Raw genomic sequence first — 18,874 nt, 5'->3', positions numbered from 1 at the left:
GAGAGAAGGTACTCTCTGAAGAGCTAATTAAAGCCTTTAGTAATTACATTTACTGAAGTAATGTACTACACATTAGAAGTATTTGTACTTTACTTGATTGTTTACTATTCAAGCTACTTTACTCGTCGACTTAACTACATTCACCTGGCACCTGTAGATACTTAACAAATGATATGTAATATTTAATATTCATATTTTTCACATTTCCAACTCAATTCTGTTAATTTATCGTTAACAATTTTAAGTTTCGTATTGTTGAATGGACAAAATAAAAGCATTGTAGAGGCGTCACTTTGACCTCTGGGTAATTGTGATGGCATTTATCACTATTTCTAGAAATGTTTCAAACCAAACGATCGATCGAGAAAATAACGTGCAGATGAATCCATAATGAAAATAATCATTCATTGTCGTCCTATACAAAATAGTGAAATAGTACCATTAAAATCCTGATTTTACAATTATACATGAATAATAATAATCTAATGCTATAATATATGATAGTATAACAGGCACTGAGTACTTTTATGTAAAGGATCTAAATACTTACTCTCCTCTTCAGGTTGCACTACTATTGTTCATAAAGGCTGCAAGGAATCTGTCCCCCCGTGTTTGAAGGTGAGTTTTGTCCTGAAATACTGGAATAAAAAAACGATTTTAACTACTCAGCTCTCCTCGAGCTTGACCTCGTATCAGTTGTTTATATGCTGTAACGAGCCTCGCTCATTTGTATTACTTAGAAACTTCAGGATAAGTACTTGGTTACCATGGTGAAGAACAGGACAGCATCCCTCCCACAGAGTGAGTGTATAACAGAAGGGTTGACGGCCTGCAACAATTTGTTTTCTGTTATGTTGTGGTTGCATTGGTGACGATTTTTTTTGTCCCACAGATTTCACAGTGAGAGACAGTCCTCCTCAGTGTGTCATCCCCGTCTCTACATCTCTACCTGTCATGACCAACAAGGAGAAGAAAGACACTGCGCCCCAGTCATCTCCTCTCTCTGGGATTTTCCCAATCAGTGACAGGTTATCTCAGAATTTATAAATGATATAATATGATGAGGGCATATTGGTGAATTGTGTATAACAATGACCTTGTCCATAATCTGGCTTGTGTTCTTCTGTGTAACAGTCGTCTCAGTGAGGGTTCAGAGACGGAGTCTGATCCCTCAAGGGTGACCAGCCGATCAGAAGAACTCCTGCCGACTCCAGTGTCCTCCACCTCCACTGACTCATCCATCGCAGAAGGTTAGCATAGAATATTTCCACAGAAAAATACCCAAAAAGGAGCAGATCAGTTCCCAATTTTTACATCGAACTTATGGCTTTATGTACCTAAACATCAATGTGTTTCCTACTGTGAGAAGATGCCGACTGATGTAGTTGTAGTTGTGTCGGAAATATTATGTTAATTAAAAAAGCCATTTTTATACAGATTATATTCAGTTTTTTTTAATCACCAAATTTGGATATTCTAAATGAACTACAAAAGAAACTGTGAAAATGTATTTATTGATTTATTTAGTTAAAAATTAAAACCATATGACACCACAATACAGTGGGGGGAAAAATAGGCATCTGAGTTTTCCACCAGCACTTAAATGCAACATAAATGCCCAAATATAACCCAGCCCACACATGCCAGGTGCTGACAGCAGATGCAAATTTATATGGACAGGAAGCTCAAAAAGGAAATGTTATTATATACTTGAAGTTTGCTTGCATTTATATACATATTTATGTATATAATAATATATGAGTCTAATATATGTATTTGAAATAACCCACAAATTATCAAACACGTTTAAAACCAGTACTAAGACTAATTTCTCTCCATTTAATCAGCTTCATGGATAAAGAAGTAAACTGAGGTGTCAGTAAATGTTGTGATTAATGAAACCTGAATTCCCTCTCTCTCTCTCTCTCTCTCTCTCTTTCTCTCTCTCTCTGTCTCTGTCTCTCTCTGTCTCTCTCTCTCTCTCTCTCTCTCTCTCTCTTTCCCTCTCTCCCTCCCTTCCTCTCTCTCCGCAGACTGCGTCGATGCGTATATCCATAGCGACATGTCGGCTGATGCTGTGGATTACGAGGCTGAGTCATGGAGTCTGACAGTAGAGCACAAGTTCTGCAAGAAGCAGGATAAACGAGCTGTCAAGAGGCAGGATGTTATCTATGGTAAGCAGATGTCAGAGTTGTGAAAGACGACCGCTGGAATGTGTCATTTTTCTGCCAGTGTCGGTATTTCATATGTAAAATTGCTGTAATCACATATAATTGTCGTAAATTGCTATGGTTGAGTAACGGATCAGCTTTCTGGCGTGATACAACCAATTTTTTTATGTGACACACACGTTGAATGTCAACACGTTTGTCCCTGTGATGCAGAACTGATGCAGACGGAGCTCCACCACCTACAGACGTTACACATCATGGCCGAGGTTTTCCGGAGAGGTATGAGGGAGGAAGTGCAGCTGGACACAGAAGCGGTGGAGCGGGTCTTCCCCTGTCTCGACCAGCTGCTCCTCTTCCACCATGCCTTCTTTGCTGCCATGAAGGAGCGGCGCCACAGCTCGGCCCGGCCGCAGGGACACCGGAACTACCTCATCCAGAGAATAGGAGACGTCTTGCTCCAGCAGGTTAACTGGTCTTCTGAAACTGCTTTCTGTAATGAGTTGGGTTTGTGAGTTGTAATGGATGGAAACCAGTGAAGGTGTGACTCACTGGGCGTGTGTTCTTCTGCAGTTTTCAGATGAGAATAGCGATAAAATGAAGCAGGTGTACGGAGAGTTCTGCAGTCATCACAACGAAGCGGTCAGCTTCTTCAAAGAGCTCCAGCAGCATAACAAAAGATTTCAGAACTTCATCAAGGTATTGAACCTTTTAGAAATCTATCAAAAAGCACATGTCTGCTCAGGGAGATGTAGCCTAACTGTTGGTGTTACTTTTTCAAGCAACAAGGTAATAATCTGTTGGTGAAACGGAGGGAGATCCCAGAATGCATCTTGCTGGTAACCCAAAGGATTACAAAGTACCCAGTGCTGCTGGAGAGGATCCTACAATATACTCAAGGTCAGTCCTCTGCTGCCCTCTGCTGGTTATGTGGTCGCATGGTCATAACAGCATGTCTGTTCAAAGTATTCCAGTCAAACAAAATAGATTTTAACAAGTATGTCTGTCTCCTTCAGAAGAAACAGAAGAGCACGTCGACCTCTCGAAAGCCCTGGCTCAGATCCGAGAGGTGATCGCAGCCGTGGACCTGAGTGTCAGTGAATACGAGCGGCATCAGAGGTTACAGGAGGTGTGGAACCGCATGGAGAACCGCAGCTCAGCCAAACTGAAAAACGGCCACACCTTTCGCAAGCAGGACATGATGGGCCCGGGGCAAACGCTCAAACACCAGGGCGTGCTCCTGTGGAAGACCGCCACCGGTCGCCTCAAAGGTGACGCCACATGGATTCTTTTGTTTTTCGATTAATGTGATATTGTTTGATCATTTTAACATGTTTTCCTTCTTATCTTCACTTCCATAGATGTGCTGGCACTCCTTCTCACAGACACACTCATCTTCCTGCAAGAGAAAGACCAGAAATACACATTTGCCACGGTGGTACGCAAACATTAATTATGTCAGGTTGAGACAAACATGCAGCTTTAATAGCAATCAGCTGTGTCTCCGTTACGATGTTACGCCCTATTACTTGTTCTTTTATCTTTGGCTGTCATCACATCTCATGATGTATTATTTCCCCGCACTTTTTCTTCAGGATCAGAAGCCTCCAGTCATCGCCCTGCAGAAGTTAATAGTGCGAGAAGTAGCAAATGAAGAGAGAGGGATGTTTTTGATCAGCGCATCAGCCGCCGGGCCAGAAATGTACGAGGTCCACACATCATCCAAAGAGGAACGAAACACTTGGATGAGGCTCATTAGAGAGGCTGTAGAGAGGTGTGTGTATATGTGTATGTGAGTGTACAAACTAAGGAGATACTGAGAATTCAGATTTCATAATCTGTGTACAGTGTAAGCATCAGTTACTCTTTTCTCTGCTCAGCTGTCCGGAGGAAGAAGAGGAATACACGAGTGAGTCTGAAGAGGAGAAACGAGCTGCAGAGGCTCGTATTCAGAAGATCCATAAGTTCCAAGGTATTCATCACATCTTTTATTTGTTAACTTTTCTTCACACTCCTGAATACTTTTTATCCTTGAGTCTGACAGCCCTGTGAACTTGTGTATCAGAGATTCTGACGAGCCGAGACCAGCAGATCTGCTCCAGCCTGGAGGACAAGCTGCAGGTCTACGCAGAGCTCTCTGCCCTGAGTGGGAGGACGGACGCTTCGCTGGTCGAACCTCAACTGCTCGTCCAGCCGCTGTCAGAGGAGCCGCCCCAGGCCTCTGTATTGCTGGCTGCAGCTCTGCAAGAAGGTGAGAGATTTTACATATAGTGCCGGGAGCAAACACAGACATACATTAGAGTTTTGTGTGTTTTTTATTCATTGACAACACAGAGTGAGAGTGAGAAAAATAATACGTAGTATTGGCAAGGTTTGCAACGGTCAGTTTCTGCATACAGTTTATGAAAATACTGCATAACGTCTTACAGAACAGATTCAGAACGCTGTCATATTTAATGGTTTTAAATGATTTAGTACATGCACACTTACTTTTTCTTTGTTTCTTTGCTTTTTAAGCTGAGAACCTGAAAGCCACACTGACATCCAAGGCCTGTTTTCCATCGAGTCCCAGCCCGGACTCGGACACAGACTCTGTGTTTCCTCCCAGCCCTGCCGCGCTTGTGCAACCCCCCTCAGACTCTGAGGCCTCACCTGAAAGCCCCGAGGCCAGTGAAGGGAGCTGGACTGAGGCGCTAGTGCTTCAATCCTCAACTCCTGTGCAAAAAACGGACACGAGCGACATCGACTCCAAGGTACTGAACAGTTTCTGGTATATAAAATGTATTTAGCTTATAGCAATTCTTGTACGACACCCCGACATAAATAAAGATTGAGAATTAAATGGGTGTTTTTGAGTTAAATATTGATGCAGCAATATGATGTAATGTCTTTCTCATTACTTTCGTTGTGATGGTGGAGGTACTGTGGTATTGCAGAGGTCATTACAGCCTCATACAGCCTGCACCTCTTTCCATTTCTTCACAGATGTGTGACTGAAGATTGCCAACAGTTGTTTTAATAATTCAGCGCAGCCTATTAGAATTACATTTCAGTCTTAATGTGATGAATCATTGATAAGCTCATAATAAAGGAAGAGGTCCATTTAGTTCCCAATGGTATTGCGCCATTAAAAATGGATATGGAGACTTATTCCAATTACCATGCCACAGTTTTGCTACCGTGTGCAGCTTTTTGTGACCTGTGAGGTAAATGACTCCGATAAGAGAATAATTTTCTCATCAACTGCAACGTGATCGTTTAACCCTAAAGAGTGCGGCAGCACACCATGTGACCTCAAGGGGGCGCAAATGTTGCACGAATGCGCCTTCAAGCGTTGACTCTGCATTAGTTTGTCAGGAGAGAAAACTAATATTTTGACCTCCCTGTGAATAGGTTGTCACGGTTACATGAAACATTTTACATGAAATTCTCAATATGATGCATGAAAAACACAACAGGCGTGTTAATCTGCATGTTGTGTGTGATTTCTGTCCACTAACAGGTTGCCCAAAGTGTCCAGAGCCTGACCCAGTTACTCTACAGTCTGCAGGTGAGTGCATTACTCAGTATGCTGCCAATTTTTTTTATTATTAACCAATCACCAAGACAGCAAACAAACACTTCTGTCATCACATGTTAGAGTCACCCCAGTCAAGATAAAGGCTTTTATGTCCCTGCACACTCCACGCTCAATAAAGAACCAGCTCTGCACACGGCAGTTTGAAGCCAAAGGTATCGAGCTACAGGAGCGAGAATCCTACTGATCTGTTTTCTGCTGAGAGACATGCAAGGGTATTTTGTTTCCCTATTCAGACAGATGCACACTGTGCTTTAGTATCGAATGTAAATTTGTGTAGAGAGAACATGTGCGTGTATTTGCATAAGGGTATGTGTGCGCGCGCGTTTGCCTGTGTGAGTTTGGTGCTTCAATCACAATGATATTTTCATATTCAAAGTACTTCGATATGAATCTGAAAACCACAGTCCTACCAGTGCCGGCGAGGTCATTTTAACCTTACAAAGAGACGCTTTTGCCCGAACACATAAAAAGTGAGGACTCAAGCAGAGCCTGTTCATGAGTTCCGTCATATTTTGCTATTCAAATCATCTCTAGATGTGGTTAAAAGGGTGGTTGAGCATTTTCATGAACCCCCCCATGTCTCTGCTTGTCCCTTTCTATGCCAGGCTACAGTGACCATCCAGGACAGCTGCTTTGAAGTCCAGAAACTCCTCCTCCAAGAGACTGGGCGCCCGTCCCCCCGTGCCCAGCGGCCGCACCTTTCAAGCATCCGGGGTAACACCCTACAAGAACAGGAGAAGCAGCGGAACCTGGAGAAGCGAAAGGAAGAGGTGGTGGCGGCTCAGCGGCTCCAGGACCGATTGCGCCAAGAAAAGGAACGCTGGCAGAGGGAGTGCCAGGCCAGGGAGAGCCAGCAGGGGGAGCAGGAGAGCAGGCTGGAGGAGAGGGAGAGGCAGTGCCACCTGGAGGCGGAGAGGCTGAGGCGCGAGAGGGAAGAGTTGGATGAGCAGTTGGAGGAGTACCAACAGAGCCTGGAGCGGCTCAGGGAAGGCCAGAGGAATGTGGAGAGGGAGCGCGAGCGGTTGGAGCACCAGCAAAAGCTGCTCCAGACCTGGAAGCACAGCCAGCAGAGGAGTCTGCCTGCTGTGCTTCCTCACATGGTCATCCCTCTAGATGGACAGCAGGTAGGCGGGGTGTGCACACTACTCACAACTGTTTCTTCTGTTGAACTGATTCTAAAATAACTTTTTAATCTGAGACATTATCCGAGGGCTCAGTAATGCTCCCGACAGAAGCTCCTGACCCTGACATGAGTGTAGAAGAAGATATGGAGTGTTTATGGAGTATTTCTCAGCTCAATTCATTAATAAGAAGCTTTTCTCAGGCAGCTATCAGCCTGAGTTACGCTGGTGCGCTCATTTACACAGAGCAGCTCAATCCCCTCTTGATATACGACCTACGATAATGAGAGCAATTTCAGCATCATTTGTCTTAGTGCTGCAGCAGCTCCACTCACCAATAAACATCTTAATGATTGATGATAATTAAACCGTTGCAAATAAAAGCTCCGACAAAATAATTAAAACCAGAGGCACGCAGCCCAAGAAAACCAATCAATCGTGTCCGAAAGGACTTAAATTATTGAAGCTGTGTTTGAAAAGCACTACAGTGAAATGTCCCCCCCCCCCCCGCAGCTGGAAGGCACGGAGGATAAAGAGTGCACTGTTCTCCGTGCCCTTTAAGCCTCAATGTACCTCACATGTGCGAGCAGCAGCGGTGAAACTAATATAGTGCATACATCTATGCGAGCCACTGCTGGGTACAGCTTTGTGCCGCTCAGTTCAGCAGGTGCGACTGTTCAAAAGACGCACACAGAGAGCGCTCAAACAGGCAGACAAATGAGCACGCTCATGTTACAATATTCCCTCTCTCCCTCATTAATTTACACAACACCTTGGGCTTTTACAGGCTAGACGCGATGAGACTCTCCTGGCTGCGCGCAGACTTTTATTTATTTCCATTCATCTATTTCGGTCAGTGTCGAGGCTGCATTAACAGCAGCGGTCTGACAAAAGGCGTGCAGAGGCAGTGGAGGTCCTAATGTTCCCATGCTAATGTTTTACCCAGAGGCAGCAGTTCACAGGGTCAGAGACAGATCGAATGACGTACACACACACACACAGACACCGGCTCTCAGGTCGTTTCTAATTACAGATGTAGCAACTTAAAAGTTCCCGTGTTTCCGTGACGGAACCGTGACGGGACCGTGGCTGGTCCGTCACAGGTCCTGTCAAGGTCCTTGGCTGGTGCGTGACCGAAATGTAATCCCCCGCGATGACGTAGTCAGTGAGGCCCCGACTGGAAACGCCCCTAAGCAGTCTGTTTGAAAACCAGCTGCAATGCCTCATTTGTCCACGGGGAGGAGCAGTGATGTTCCGCTCTCACCGTCGACTGTCTAAAGACACATCTGAACAGATACGCCGGGGTGAGCTGATCAGCTGATCAGCGGATCAGTTGATGGAAAAAAAAAAGTTGTGATAAGATAACACTGAGGCAGCAACAAGAACATGCCAACATAAACGCGTTATTAAAGAAAACTCCGCTCGTAACGTCCGTAACATAGCCTAGATGTTGTTGATTTAAACAGTGACCATAGGCTAAATGGCGTAAAGCGCAAATCGAAAGAATTACGGGTGAATCAAGTATGAAATAAGTCAAGTATTTTTGGTTTTAATAAAGTTTGCAGTATAAGCTTACGAAACCATCAAACATATATTTAGGCATTCCATGAAAGACTTTATTCGCAAGGAGGCTAAGCCAGGCACAAAACAGGAGCTCGTCGAGGACATACAGACGTTTTGGCAAAGGAGAGTCACCGTGGACTTTTGCAACAGACTTCTCTCTGGACTTTAAAAAGCTGTGCCGTGTATTATTATAATGGAGGGAGGCATAGTGGAAAATAAACAGTGGTGTCCATGTAGAATAAAAACATAACATATATACTGCAAACTTTATTAAGACCAAACATACTTCACTTATTTCATACATATTGTAACGGGCTGTGTATACACTGTGGCTGTTGAGTTGTGTTCAGTAAGTTAGGCTGCAGTGTATGGGGTGACGCCTGGGGGGGTGGCGTTGTTAGAGGCTGTGAAGCCTGTCAGTCATGGCAGTTGCCATGGCGATGAGGGGCACGAAGTAGCTAATGTGTTAATGTTATATGCTGCTGTGCTTGCCTGGTTTTATTGTTTTTTTGCCGTTGGCTACGGCCACAGGAGCCTGTGTTCCAGATTAGGAATAAAGTCCAGCAAAACCAGTTGCTTCGTAGTTTCATTGTTCCGGGTCACTACAATATTCTTTCCATTTACGCCATTTAGCCTATGGAATGGACGAAAATGAAAAGGAGTCATTCATGTTCATGAACACACTCAAATCACAAGGCTACTGTATAGTATGCAGTACTCAAACCAGCTGCATTCTCCGCTCTGTGATCTGTGACACTGGGAGACCAAAAAGCCCATCAAGTGCAAACAATGAGATGCTAATGAGGTTTGTATGGTTTACCTGGCCTAAAGCGTGCACTACAGTAAATACCTGCATAACAAAGGGCTTCCAAAACGCTCGTCTCTGCAGCTCTATGTCGCACAACAACAACGAGCCCTCCCCTCCAAATAAACTGTTAATTAAAAATAAACCATCGCTTGTATCTGCAGGTCTGACACACAGGCCTGGCAGCCCTGAGACGTCCGAACCGTTTTTTGTAACTTTTTTAAGGGTTAGTTTGTTGTTTACATGCAGATAAACGAGAGAGAGGCGCGAACACAAGAGAAGAGACGCTCCTGTAATTATGCAAAGACTAGTGGTGGCCATAGATTAGTCGCGCCAATCAAACAGCTGATTGCGCCAATGCCGGCCGGCATTAGCGCGATCAGCTGTTTCTCTGAGTAAACAAAGGCAGCTGTCCAGGTGGAAGCGGCATTTAAAAAACATCACCAAGAAAAACCACGAGAAAAACATGACAAAAGCACAAAACTCTCTAAACTGCTATAGAGATCAGGACTCCACGGAGTTACAGTGAAGAAAACAAAAACGAACAAAAGAGAAAAAAGTAAAAAAGTAAAAAAGCGACCTGAGAGGCTGGAACAGCTTTGCAAATAGATTAATGGTGATATTTTTTTATCGCCCGATAAGAGTCTCACGTTAACGCAGCACGTTAACGCCGATAACGGCCCACCGCTAGTAAAGACAGAACAGCCTAGATGTTGTTGATTTGGTGAATGCTGACATGTTAGATATAAACACCTTAAATTTAATTTCAATTCATGAACACGCTCAAATCATACGGCTACTGTACAGTATGCAGTAGTCAAACCAGCTGCATTTTCCGCTCTGTGATCTGTGACACTGAGAGACCAAAAAGCCCGTTACTGTAAGCGCAAACAAAAGGTTGAGCAACGAGAATGCTAACGAGGTGTGTAAGCTACGTCATCTCCAGGTAGAACAACTGTAAAAAAGTTCTGTGAGAGAAGCGCCATCTCCTGGTCATACCCTGTAATTACACGAATGGGTGGAGTTACAGTAAAAAATAGACACGCCCGGGAGAAGGAGGGGGGTCTCTCCTTTCCCGGGACTTTGCAGGGAACCGGCTGGAACTCAGCTGGAAGACGGCTGCCATTCAGCTGGCGTTCAGCTTGAACGGGAACTTTTAAGTTGCTACTACTGTAGCTGTGTTGCCTCTGCTCAGCAGAGGAAAGGAGGCCATGTTGATGGGACACAAGAGAGAGGGTGTTAGGAGAGGACAGGAGGAGCCTTGAGCGAGCAGTGACACCTTTCGTCTTAAATTAAAAGGGTCAGGTCTCCCAAATGACTAAACATTTTTTACACTTACCTCTTAGTTGTATCCGGACATGCACTTTTAGTTTGTCCAGGGATGGAGATATTCACCTCTGAGAGTTTTACCATTACAGCAGTACAATGGAGATTTGTTTGTGCATTGAAAAATGTTTTTTCAGGACTAGACTCTCTAGACAATGCACAGAAAACACTTTTCATGGAAACTACTCTCCAGTGAAGAAATAGCTCCTATAAAAGAGAGGCGGACAAATAAAACGGATATTATCTACCACCTACAGTATCTGTTATATTAGATTCCACCAGAAGTTAGTTACATTTTGTACATTTTATCCGTTAAATTCTAAATATATTTCCTGCTCTGTCATGCAAATGCGTCATTCAAAGGTGTATTGTTGACTGGTTTCACGATTAAATCACGTCCATTCTTGCTTTCTCAGTATGAGCTTCTTCCGTCTGGTCACAGTGTTCTGTTTTCATCAATTTTCATCTTTTCTGTTGCTGAATTTGACCGTGACATTTGCTCTCTCTCCCCCAGGACCCATCAGACCACGCCGGTAACGGCTCCGTCTTTGTGAATGAGGCCGCTTTCGCCGGCACCAGCGTCAACAACCGTCACGTCCACCACAAAAGAAACGACCCCAGCGCGCACAATTGCCTCAACACCCTGCTGGCAAGATCCAACAGCAGACAGAGCCCCAGAGCTAAGACACCACACAATCCACAGTCGGACTCCCAGGGATGGGTGATGGGAACGGGATACCTCTATAGCCCCGCAGGAAGGCTGGGACTGCAGCACACGCCCAGTGGTAAGAATAAAGTTAATGCTTTATCATCTGTTACAGAGGAGATGTTTAAAGCAGTGGGGGCTCATTAGGACTCAGGTTTAATATAAGCTGCTCTGTCCAGTGTGTAGATGACGGCTCTAACATTTCATATTAGTTAGTTCCCTAAAGCCCAAGGTGTTACCTCCAAATGTTCTGTCCAAAACCCAAAGATATTTAGTCCATCATGTAAGATAGTTTCTTCCAACCTTTTTTTAGCTTCTAAACACAGGCACAGAGTCGATAAATAACAAGTTGGTACATTTCTTAGGTGCAAAGAGGTCAGATACCAGCTATTTCACAAAAAAAAAATCCCAAAGAGATTGAAAATAAGAAGTGCAGCAGAAACTATTTTCCTCTCTTGACCTCTTCCATTAAGTGTGATCCTGTTAGATTTAACCCGTGACCCACTCTCGTCCCCAAGGTTGGAAAACAAAAGTAGCAAATGTTTTCTGTTTGAGATGACCAAGAGGCTGTCGATGGACTCATCAATTAATTGACTAATTGCAGCTCTACTTTAGACATTTTTTGAAGACTTTCAGAGGAGTAAAGGTAGAAACCACAGCTCCAGCAAATCAGAGGGAACTTAACTACGCTCATTTGCATACTAATGAGGAAAAACAGATTTTTTCAAGCTGTTTTTTATAGCTATAGATACCATCTGTGGATGGGAATTTGGCATCAAGGAGCTCGATTTTCATTACTGGTTATGTTTAATATCCTGTATCTTTAGTGCTAATGGCTCGATATTACACAGCTGAAGTGGCTCTCGTATCGGACAGTAGTGCGCTGTTGTCATACTCTCTCTGCTGCTCAACTTAAATGAGAAATGTGCTACCTGTGAGAATGTAAACAAACCCTCTGCCTGCGCTGGTTTCACCCATGTATGTGAGAGCATACACACACACACACACACTCTCATGCTTTCAAGGCTGTATCCCTGGTGAGGCCTTGCCTGTCCTTCCTCTCAGTTAATCAGTGTCTCCTGACAAAGAAACCCGCTCCTCCTCCTCCTCCTCCTTCTCCTCTTCCCCACCACCACCTCCACCTGCTCCCGCTACCAGCCGGGGCCCTCGCCTACCAAAGGCAAAGAAAAATCAATGGTTCCTCTATCTATCGACTGGCAGGGCAGACAACGGCATGTGAATCACAGTTCACAGGCGATGGCTGACTGATTGGGACATCGATCTGAGAAAATCTTTATAAAACTCATTACAGCATGACTTGTCATCGCATCAAGCGAAGGGGCTGGGGGGGGGGGGCGCGAGTAAGGGAGTGAAAGATGCAAACACGTATTCATCTGCGTTTCCCTATCAAGGTGTCAGCTACATTCTTATGTTCTCACGTCCCCATTCCTGATCCATTCATGCGCCAACTCATTCTCATACTCACGGCAGGCGTGGGGGGGGGGGGGGGGGGGAATTACAGGTTCCACGTGTCTCGTCCCTCGCCCCTGAACTGTGGCTGATGTGGGGGTTTTGGTGTTGTTTACCAGCTGTAGCACGGAGCACATTCTTTCCTCATTGATCAGCTTATTAACCTTTCCTTGTTATTGAACACACACACACGAGCCCCAGTGAAACCAGAGTCACTTGTTAACAAGCCCGGGGTGTATACTTGGCTGCAATCTACTACAATGCAGGGTGCGTTCCAACTGACATCTACCCACAGTGCACTCGTCAAGAGGGCCTGCGATGACTGCGAATAATGTTTCTCAATCACATAATTTCTCATTAGATTTAAACTCTAGTTTTAATCTGCAGTCTCAGATCTAAGAACTCCTTTTCACGACCTCATGCTGGATCACGTGCTGCCTGGTATGCGGAGGAACCTGGTATCTCTTTTATTTCGTGTGAAAAGAAAAGGAATCCCTTTCAAATGCAAATGCTCCATTGTGCTGTCAGTTTCAACCTCAGTATGATCTCACTTCTCATCCTCACCTTATCCTGTGAAGATTTCTTCTCATGGACTCATGCACGCACATAGAAAGCACACACCCTTTTTTTTTTTTTTCATTGAACGTTGCATCTCCATAATTTAGTGTAGTTAATGTAGTCCCGGAGAACCAGTTGGATGGAATTTTCTGCTGAAGTGATGTCTCATCCGATGAGTCGTGTCAGGTTTTTGTGTCGCTCATACAAAGGATGTGAGCATTGTGAGTAGGTAGAGGAAACAAAAAGAAAGGTGAAACTGATGCGCCAGTACAGTGTGTAGATTAATTTGCGCCTTGTGTGGTATGTTGCACACACCTGATCCGTGACTTGTAACAAATTATCAGGTTGCACGGTAGCAGCTAATGAGATCACGACTAGAGTAGAATATAATTCAAATAAAAGAATAATAATAATCAACAACACAGACATGTATATGCAAAAGTGGATACCATTGTATGAAATGTGTTTATTGTATTAAATCCATTACACATGTTTTTCTACACCTGAATCATGATCCAGAGCAGAGGTGGCACAAACAAAATCTCCCTGCAGTATTTTACACAGCATGTAATGATGGTGGCAAGCTACAATTGTCTGCTCTAACAATCATAACCACCACTTTTTGCCACAGTTTGACTGGCACCAAAACCCATTCTCCTAATAAGAAACAGCCTCTGACTGGCTTTCCTACATAGGACAACATTTGTCAGTGAAATTCAGTTTGTTATCAATAAATGTTCCCAGACGCTTGAAACTGCATATATGTGAAAAAAATACATCGAAAGCACAAAGTCAGATTTCCTCAAGTGATGTTGCAGCCGAAGAGTACAAGTGTGAAAAAACAAAGGACCTGAATCTGTTGCTGTGGAGAAAGAAGTGAGATTACCATCCTCATATCTGTGTAAAGATAAAGAAGCCACGAGCATTGCACGCCTGAAATCTGACCGACCTGTCTGCAGTAAAGGTGCATTGTGGGTAACGACTGTACCAGGTTTTTTTTTTTTTTTGACAAGGAAGAAACCGACTATCCGACATTCACACCCACTTCCATGCTGTAAATCTGCCAGCTTGCGAGGTGAGAAAGTAAGCATGCGTTTGAACTTCATCTCATACACAACTATTTTTGGCACTTTTCTCGTGGATGACTGTCACTGTCAGTTCCTTACAGGAGAAACCGTGTGAAAATGCGTCTCTGTCATCTCCATTTCAAAACTAAATCGCATTTCCTCTCACGTTAACGGTCAGCTGCTCACTCCACCACTGAGTGCCTGTTAAAAGCAACTTTAAACACAATTCTCATGAACAAGTTCTGTTTGAGCACGACTAAATTGGTGGAATACACCTATTCGTTATTTTTACTATCTTGTAGTTACATTTTATTAGCGTAGACAGAAAATAATAACTATTCAGTATGATCAACAATGTTTAGGGTCAGCACAGTTTTGTCCTCTTGTTTTACAGCTGCTATATTTGTTTCTTTCTTTAAATAGCATGCACATTTGACACCCGTGCTCTAACATATTAATAATGCTAAAATCTTTTTGCTTCACGCAGAAAGCTCTGAGGCAGAGATTGAGTGTTAGTGCCACCTGACTGCACACTGATGTCTCATCTGTCAGAGGCCAGGCCTATATGGTGGCTAACAGAGCTACTCTAACAGACTCTTATATAATTAATCAAACAGAGACACTTTCCTACAGGGACACAATGAGGCAATTTATAGTTCACGCCATCTGTTACCATGACAGCACACCTGCCCTAATGCTAGACAGCAGCCATCATGCACATAAACGTAACAGTGCGTGCAAACAGATAGACAGACACACACACACACACACACACACAGACGCAATTTCAACTATATCCGCTCGTAAAAACACATTCGCTCTCCTTTAATTGAATCATAATGTTATTGATCCTTGGAGGAAACACCCCTGAAGCCGGGCGCATACTTGTAATAAAAACACTCGAGCATGCCATATGTTTGCCAGCTCCAAACTTTAAATCCTTGTTATCTTAGTTGACTGCTGCTATCACTAAGACTGTTCATCCTCGCCTCTTTCCTCATATCTTCTTGTTAACCGTCAAGAGTGAGGAGGCAGGTGTCATCGAATCTCCACCATGACGATTGATTATGTTGACAAAGATAATGATAAAAGTGACACCTCTAAGTAGAGGGGGAATGATTGATAGCATGGAAATGTGTTTGTTTTCATTCTCCGTCTCGGGTGCAGCAGGGAGCAGCAGTCTGAGCTGCAGCAGCTGTGGTTGATCTATATGCAGTTAGTGATTAGATGAGTTGGCTAAACAATTAGACTGAGCTCATTAAACAAGTGGCTACATGTCTCATCCTGGTGATTATTTATCCGTGGTTAGTAAATGATGAATTTTACTTTAGTCTAAATGTGGTCAATTTATTCTAAGTATCAGAAGCTGCATTTTTCTTTCTACGCAGACTATAATAATTGTGTTTTCTTAAATGTGTCCACTCAGATCACAACAGTCACAGCTACCTTGGAGAGACCTGGTCGTCGACAGCAAGCGGAGCTGATCCGTATCCGGCGCTCCCGCGTCCCACTGACCCTCAGCTGGACCTTACTGCACTAGTTTCCGTGGAGACTGACAGCGGCGGGGAGGAGGGGAGTGAGGAAACCATTGTGTATCTCTGAATGTTGATACATTTCAGACTCTAAACAGCCGACCCAGCACTTGGCAAAAGATAAAGACATTGATGGAGCATCAGGATTGAATCCGGGGTTGCTTCAAAAAGCATTTTTCTCTTTAACTTTTTTTTTTTTTTTTGTGATGCTTTTTTTTTATATTTGAAAGATTATTTTCATGGTATTTTTTGTAAAGTTACTGGAAACCCACAGAGAGAAACAGATGAAGAAACTGAGTTTGTTTTAGACTCAGTCTCACATGTGTCATGCACCTTAGCTCGAGGCACCACCGGGTGTTCAATATCTCTTTGTTTTCATTTTTTCTGTGTGTGTGTGTGGTCTTTATTGAATGGGTCCCTGCAGCAACACCTTTCCCATTTATGCCCTCTCTTCTTCGTACTGTCCCTCCCTCGCAGCCCTCCGTTCTCAGGTCCCGCATGTCTCGTACCTCGAGCACTCTATTTATTAAATTCACCACAAAAGGAAAAAAAGTGTATACCCAATATCAACAAAACGTCTCTCTAGTGGGTGATTGTGTTGGAGTAAACTGCCCCTCTTTCATTTATCAGACAGACTCTGTTTATGCACAGGCTGAGTAAAACATGAAGCACAAAACATTAGGATTGAAAGATGAGGTGCGACAGCATCAGTCCCATGCTTTTTCAGGCTGCCTGTAGCTATCGTACATTTCTTTTTATCTGAGGCGTGTTTTTTCTTGTTAAGAGAAATGACTGCAGACGTGGTTTGGAGAGAGATGTTGCAGCTTTGCTAATATGTCACTTTTATCAGACTGTTAAAGCTGGAGAGAAAGCATGTTTTGAGCACAACTATTCCTGTGAAAACATAGGAAAGCTGTTCTGCCGGGAGATGAGACAGAAGGATAACCTGCTAGGCAGACATTCATAGTCCCCAGATGATAGATCCTAATAGTTGTAGTGATTACATGACTTTTCCTCAAGTGCCATCAGGAGTTTGGAAATGTTTTGACAACTATCTAACAAAAAAAGAAGCCTCAGCTGCACTTGGCACCTAGTGCGCATTAGCAAACACCCTTAAGTAAGATGGTGAACATGGTAAACCCGCATTGCAGCATTCCAGCAAGAATCCCATCTTCACTTACATACAAGCTATAAAGAGTGAAATATATTGTCCCGTAATTATGTTTAAAGGCAACCAGAATAATATAAAGTTGCTGTATTGATCCTGTCATGCTATTACACTTGAATATTCATGTAAGTATATTTAAATATGATCTCTTATGGGCATTTTTTTCTGTGTCCCTGTGCCAATGCTTTCAGTGTCTCTTGATGTTTTTTTGTTTTTTTTTTACAGACAATACAAAAAATACATTGTTTAATTACTGTTGTAGTTTCCTAATGGGACAATAAGGCAGTGGCAGTATTTTCATGTGATTTTAGTACCATGTATATATGTTTGTGCCTTTTATTTATTTATTACAGTTCAGAGTTTCAATGTTTTACAGTGCTTTGTGAAGGGTTGTATTGTACATAGACGTGTATTTGTGTGAACAGGTGTATTTCTATTCGTTCATGTTGCGTGCTCAGGCTTGGCTGTATTGATTAAAAATCACTTTTATTGAACTTGAAACAGTGCTTTGTTTTTCTTTAGGCTGCGAAACGGGCCTCAGTGAAGGTGCAAGATGCAATAAAACAGGCAAACTGGTTGAAACACAAACACAATGTTCGGTTTGAGTACAAATATCACCTCAGCTTTATGACCCTGGCCTGAATGTGAAGCATCTCCACCACCGTAAACAGATGTGTGAGTGAGCTGCCTGTTCAGTTGCCAGTAGTGACAGGTGGTAGACCAGGTGCATGAATGTCAATGATTTCCTGTCTGGCTGCACCGTCACAAAAACCACATTAGTATTGGATGAACGTGATCTGTTGTGTAGCAACGAACAACCTTGTCACCAAACTTCTGGGTCATTACATTCTTTAAAAAATTCTGAATACACTTTATGTAAAGATTCCCAACAGTCCTGTCTTTCAAGTAAAGGCTAAAAATAAAGCAAAGGCCCTTCAATTCAAGCTCCCAGGCATTTCCCTGACAGCAATAACACATTTCATATGCTCCACCTGTGTCTCTGTTGCTCTTTCCATTTAAAGCAGATGCCAGAGATCAACAGGGTCCCTGCTCTTCCCCTCCAATATGCACCTTATTATTTCACAGAGGTGCTGCATACATTACAAACGCCCACTCCATTCCTTCTAAGTACTTTTTGCAGCTTATTAGATTTTGCTGTATTAAATGTCATTTGCTGGGAAATCCAGTGTAATTCACATTTTAATTACCATGTATACCAATTACTGTGTCTTCATTTTAATAATTTAACTCAAACTTGATTAGACCTAATTCTTAATTAATCAGGCCCTCCCATCTTCAGTCTAATGAGCGAGGTTAGAGTGAATGAGAGCAGAGGTGGATAAGCCGTTTTAATTAACTAGTACAAGCAGATGCATATCTTTCTCTTTCATTTAAATCACCCTGTAAATCATTTACAGGCAACCAAAATGTTCCAACCTCTTTGATGTATTTGAATAACTACAGTTTAGTAATGCATTGATTTGGACTGTGTATATTTCTTTGGGATTTTAATACATATGTTGCTAACTCCAAAGGCAGTAGTGCCAAAAAACTTAGTTTGAACTTACTAAACATGAATCGATTTAAGACTTAAGACATATTTGAATGAATAAAAATTAGGAGTTCCTCAAGGGTTCGTTTTTGGACCTCTTCTGTTCTTTCTCTGCATGTTTCCACTACCTCAAAAACACAAAGTAAAACACAGAATCTATGATCATATTTGTGTAGATGACAATAGTATTACTAAACAAAATGTTCCTTTGTAGCAATATGATGTCTTTAGCTCGTTCAATTTACTATTGATTCATAC

General features: G+C 43.0%; 1 protein-coding gene across 4 annotated transcripts in view; it reads left to right on the top strand.

The window, feature by feature from the left end:
* The window catches only part of arhgef28a (Rho guanine nucleotide exchange factor (GEF) 28a), a 41,570-nt gene extending 24,012 nt beyond the window's left edge, over positions 1-17,558 (top strand). For all 4 annotated transcript variants that reach the window (XM_019269131.2, XM_019269132.2, XM_019269130.2 and 1 more), the window contains 18 exons: positions 563-618; positions 741-801; positions 893-1,028; positions 1,135-1,250; positions 2,034-2,174; positions 2,385-2,635; positions 2,742-2,867; positions 2,951-3,068; positions 3,185-3,439; positions 3,530-3,606; positions 3,764-3,942; positions 4,049-4,140; positions 4,234-4,419; positions 4,686-4,921; positions 5,671-5,718; positions 6,354-6,872; positions 11,078-11,348; positions 15,791-17,558. In XM_019269131.2, the coding sequence (XP_019124676.1) occupies positions 563-618; positions 741-801; positions 893-1,028; positions 1,135-1,250; positions 2,034-2,174; positions 2,385-2,635; positions 2,742-2,867; positions 2,951-3,068; positions 3,185-3,439; positions 3,530-3,606; positions 3,764-3,942; positions 4,049-4,140; positions 4,234-4,419; positions 4,686-4,921; positions 5,671-5,718; positions 6,354-6,872; positions 11,078-11,348; positions 15,791-15,966 (3,044 nt within the window). In that variant the 3' untranslated portion in view covers positions 15,967-17,558. The remainder of the gene's footprint in view (positions 1-562; positions 619-740; positions 802-892; positions 1,029-1,134; positions 1,251-2,033; positions 2,175-2,384; positions 2,636-2,741; positions 2,868-2,950; positions 3,069-3,184; positions 3,440-3,529; positions 3,607-3,763; positions 3,943-4,048; positions 4,141-4,233; positions 4,420-4,685; positions 4,922-5,670; positions 5,719-6,353; positions 6,873-11,077; positions 11,349-15,790) is intronic.
* Positions 17,559-18,874: the final 1,316 nt, after the last annotated feature.

The sequence above is a fragment of the Larimichthys crocea genome, chromosome IX (genome assembly GCF_000972845.2).
Source record: "Larimichthys crocea isolate SSNF chromosome IX, L_crocea_2.0, whole genome shotgun sequence".
Classification (NCBI taxonomy): Eukaryota; Metazoa; Chordata; class Actinopteri; family Sciaenidae; genus Larimichthys; species Larimichthys crocea.
Note: the sequence above shows the minus strand (reverse complement) of the source record. Positions and strands in the feature narration are given on the sequence as shown.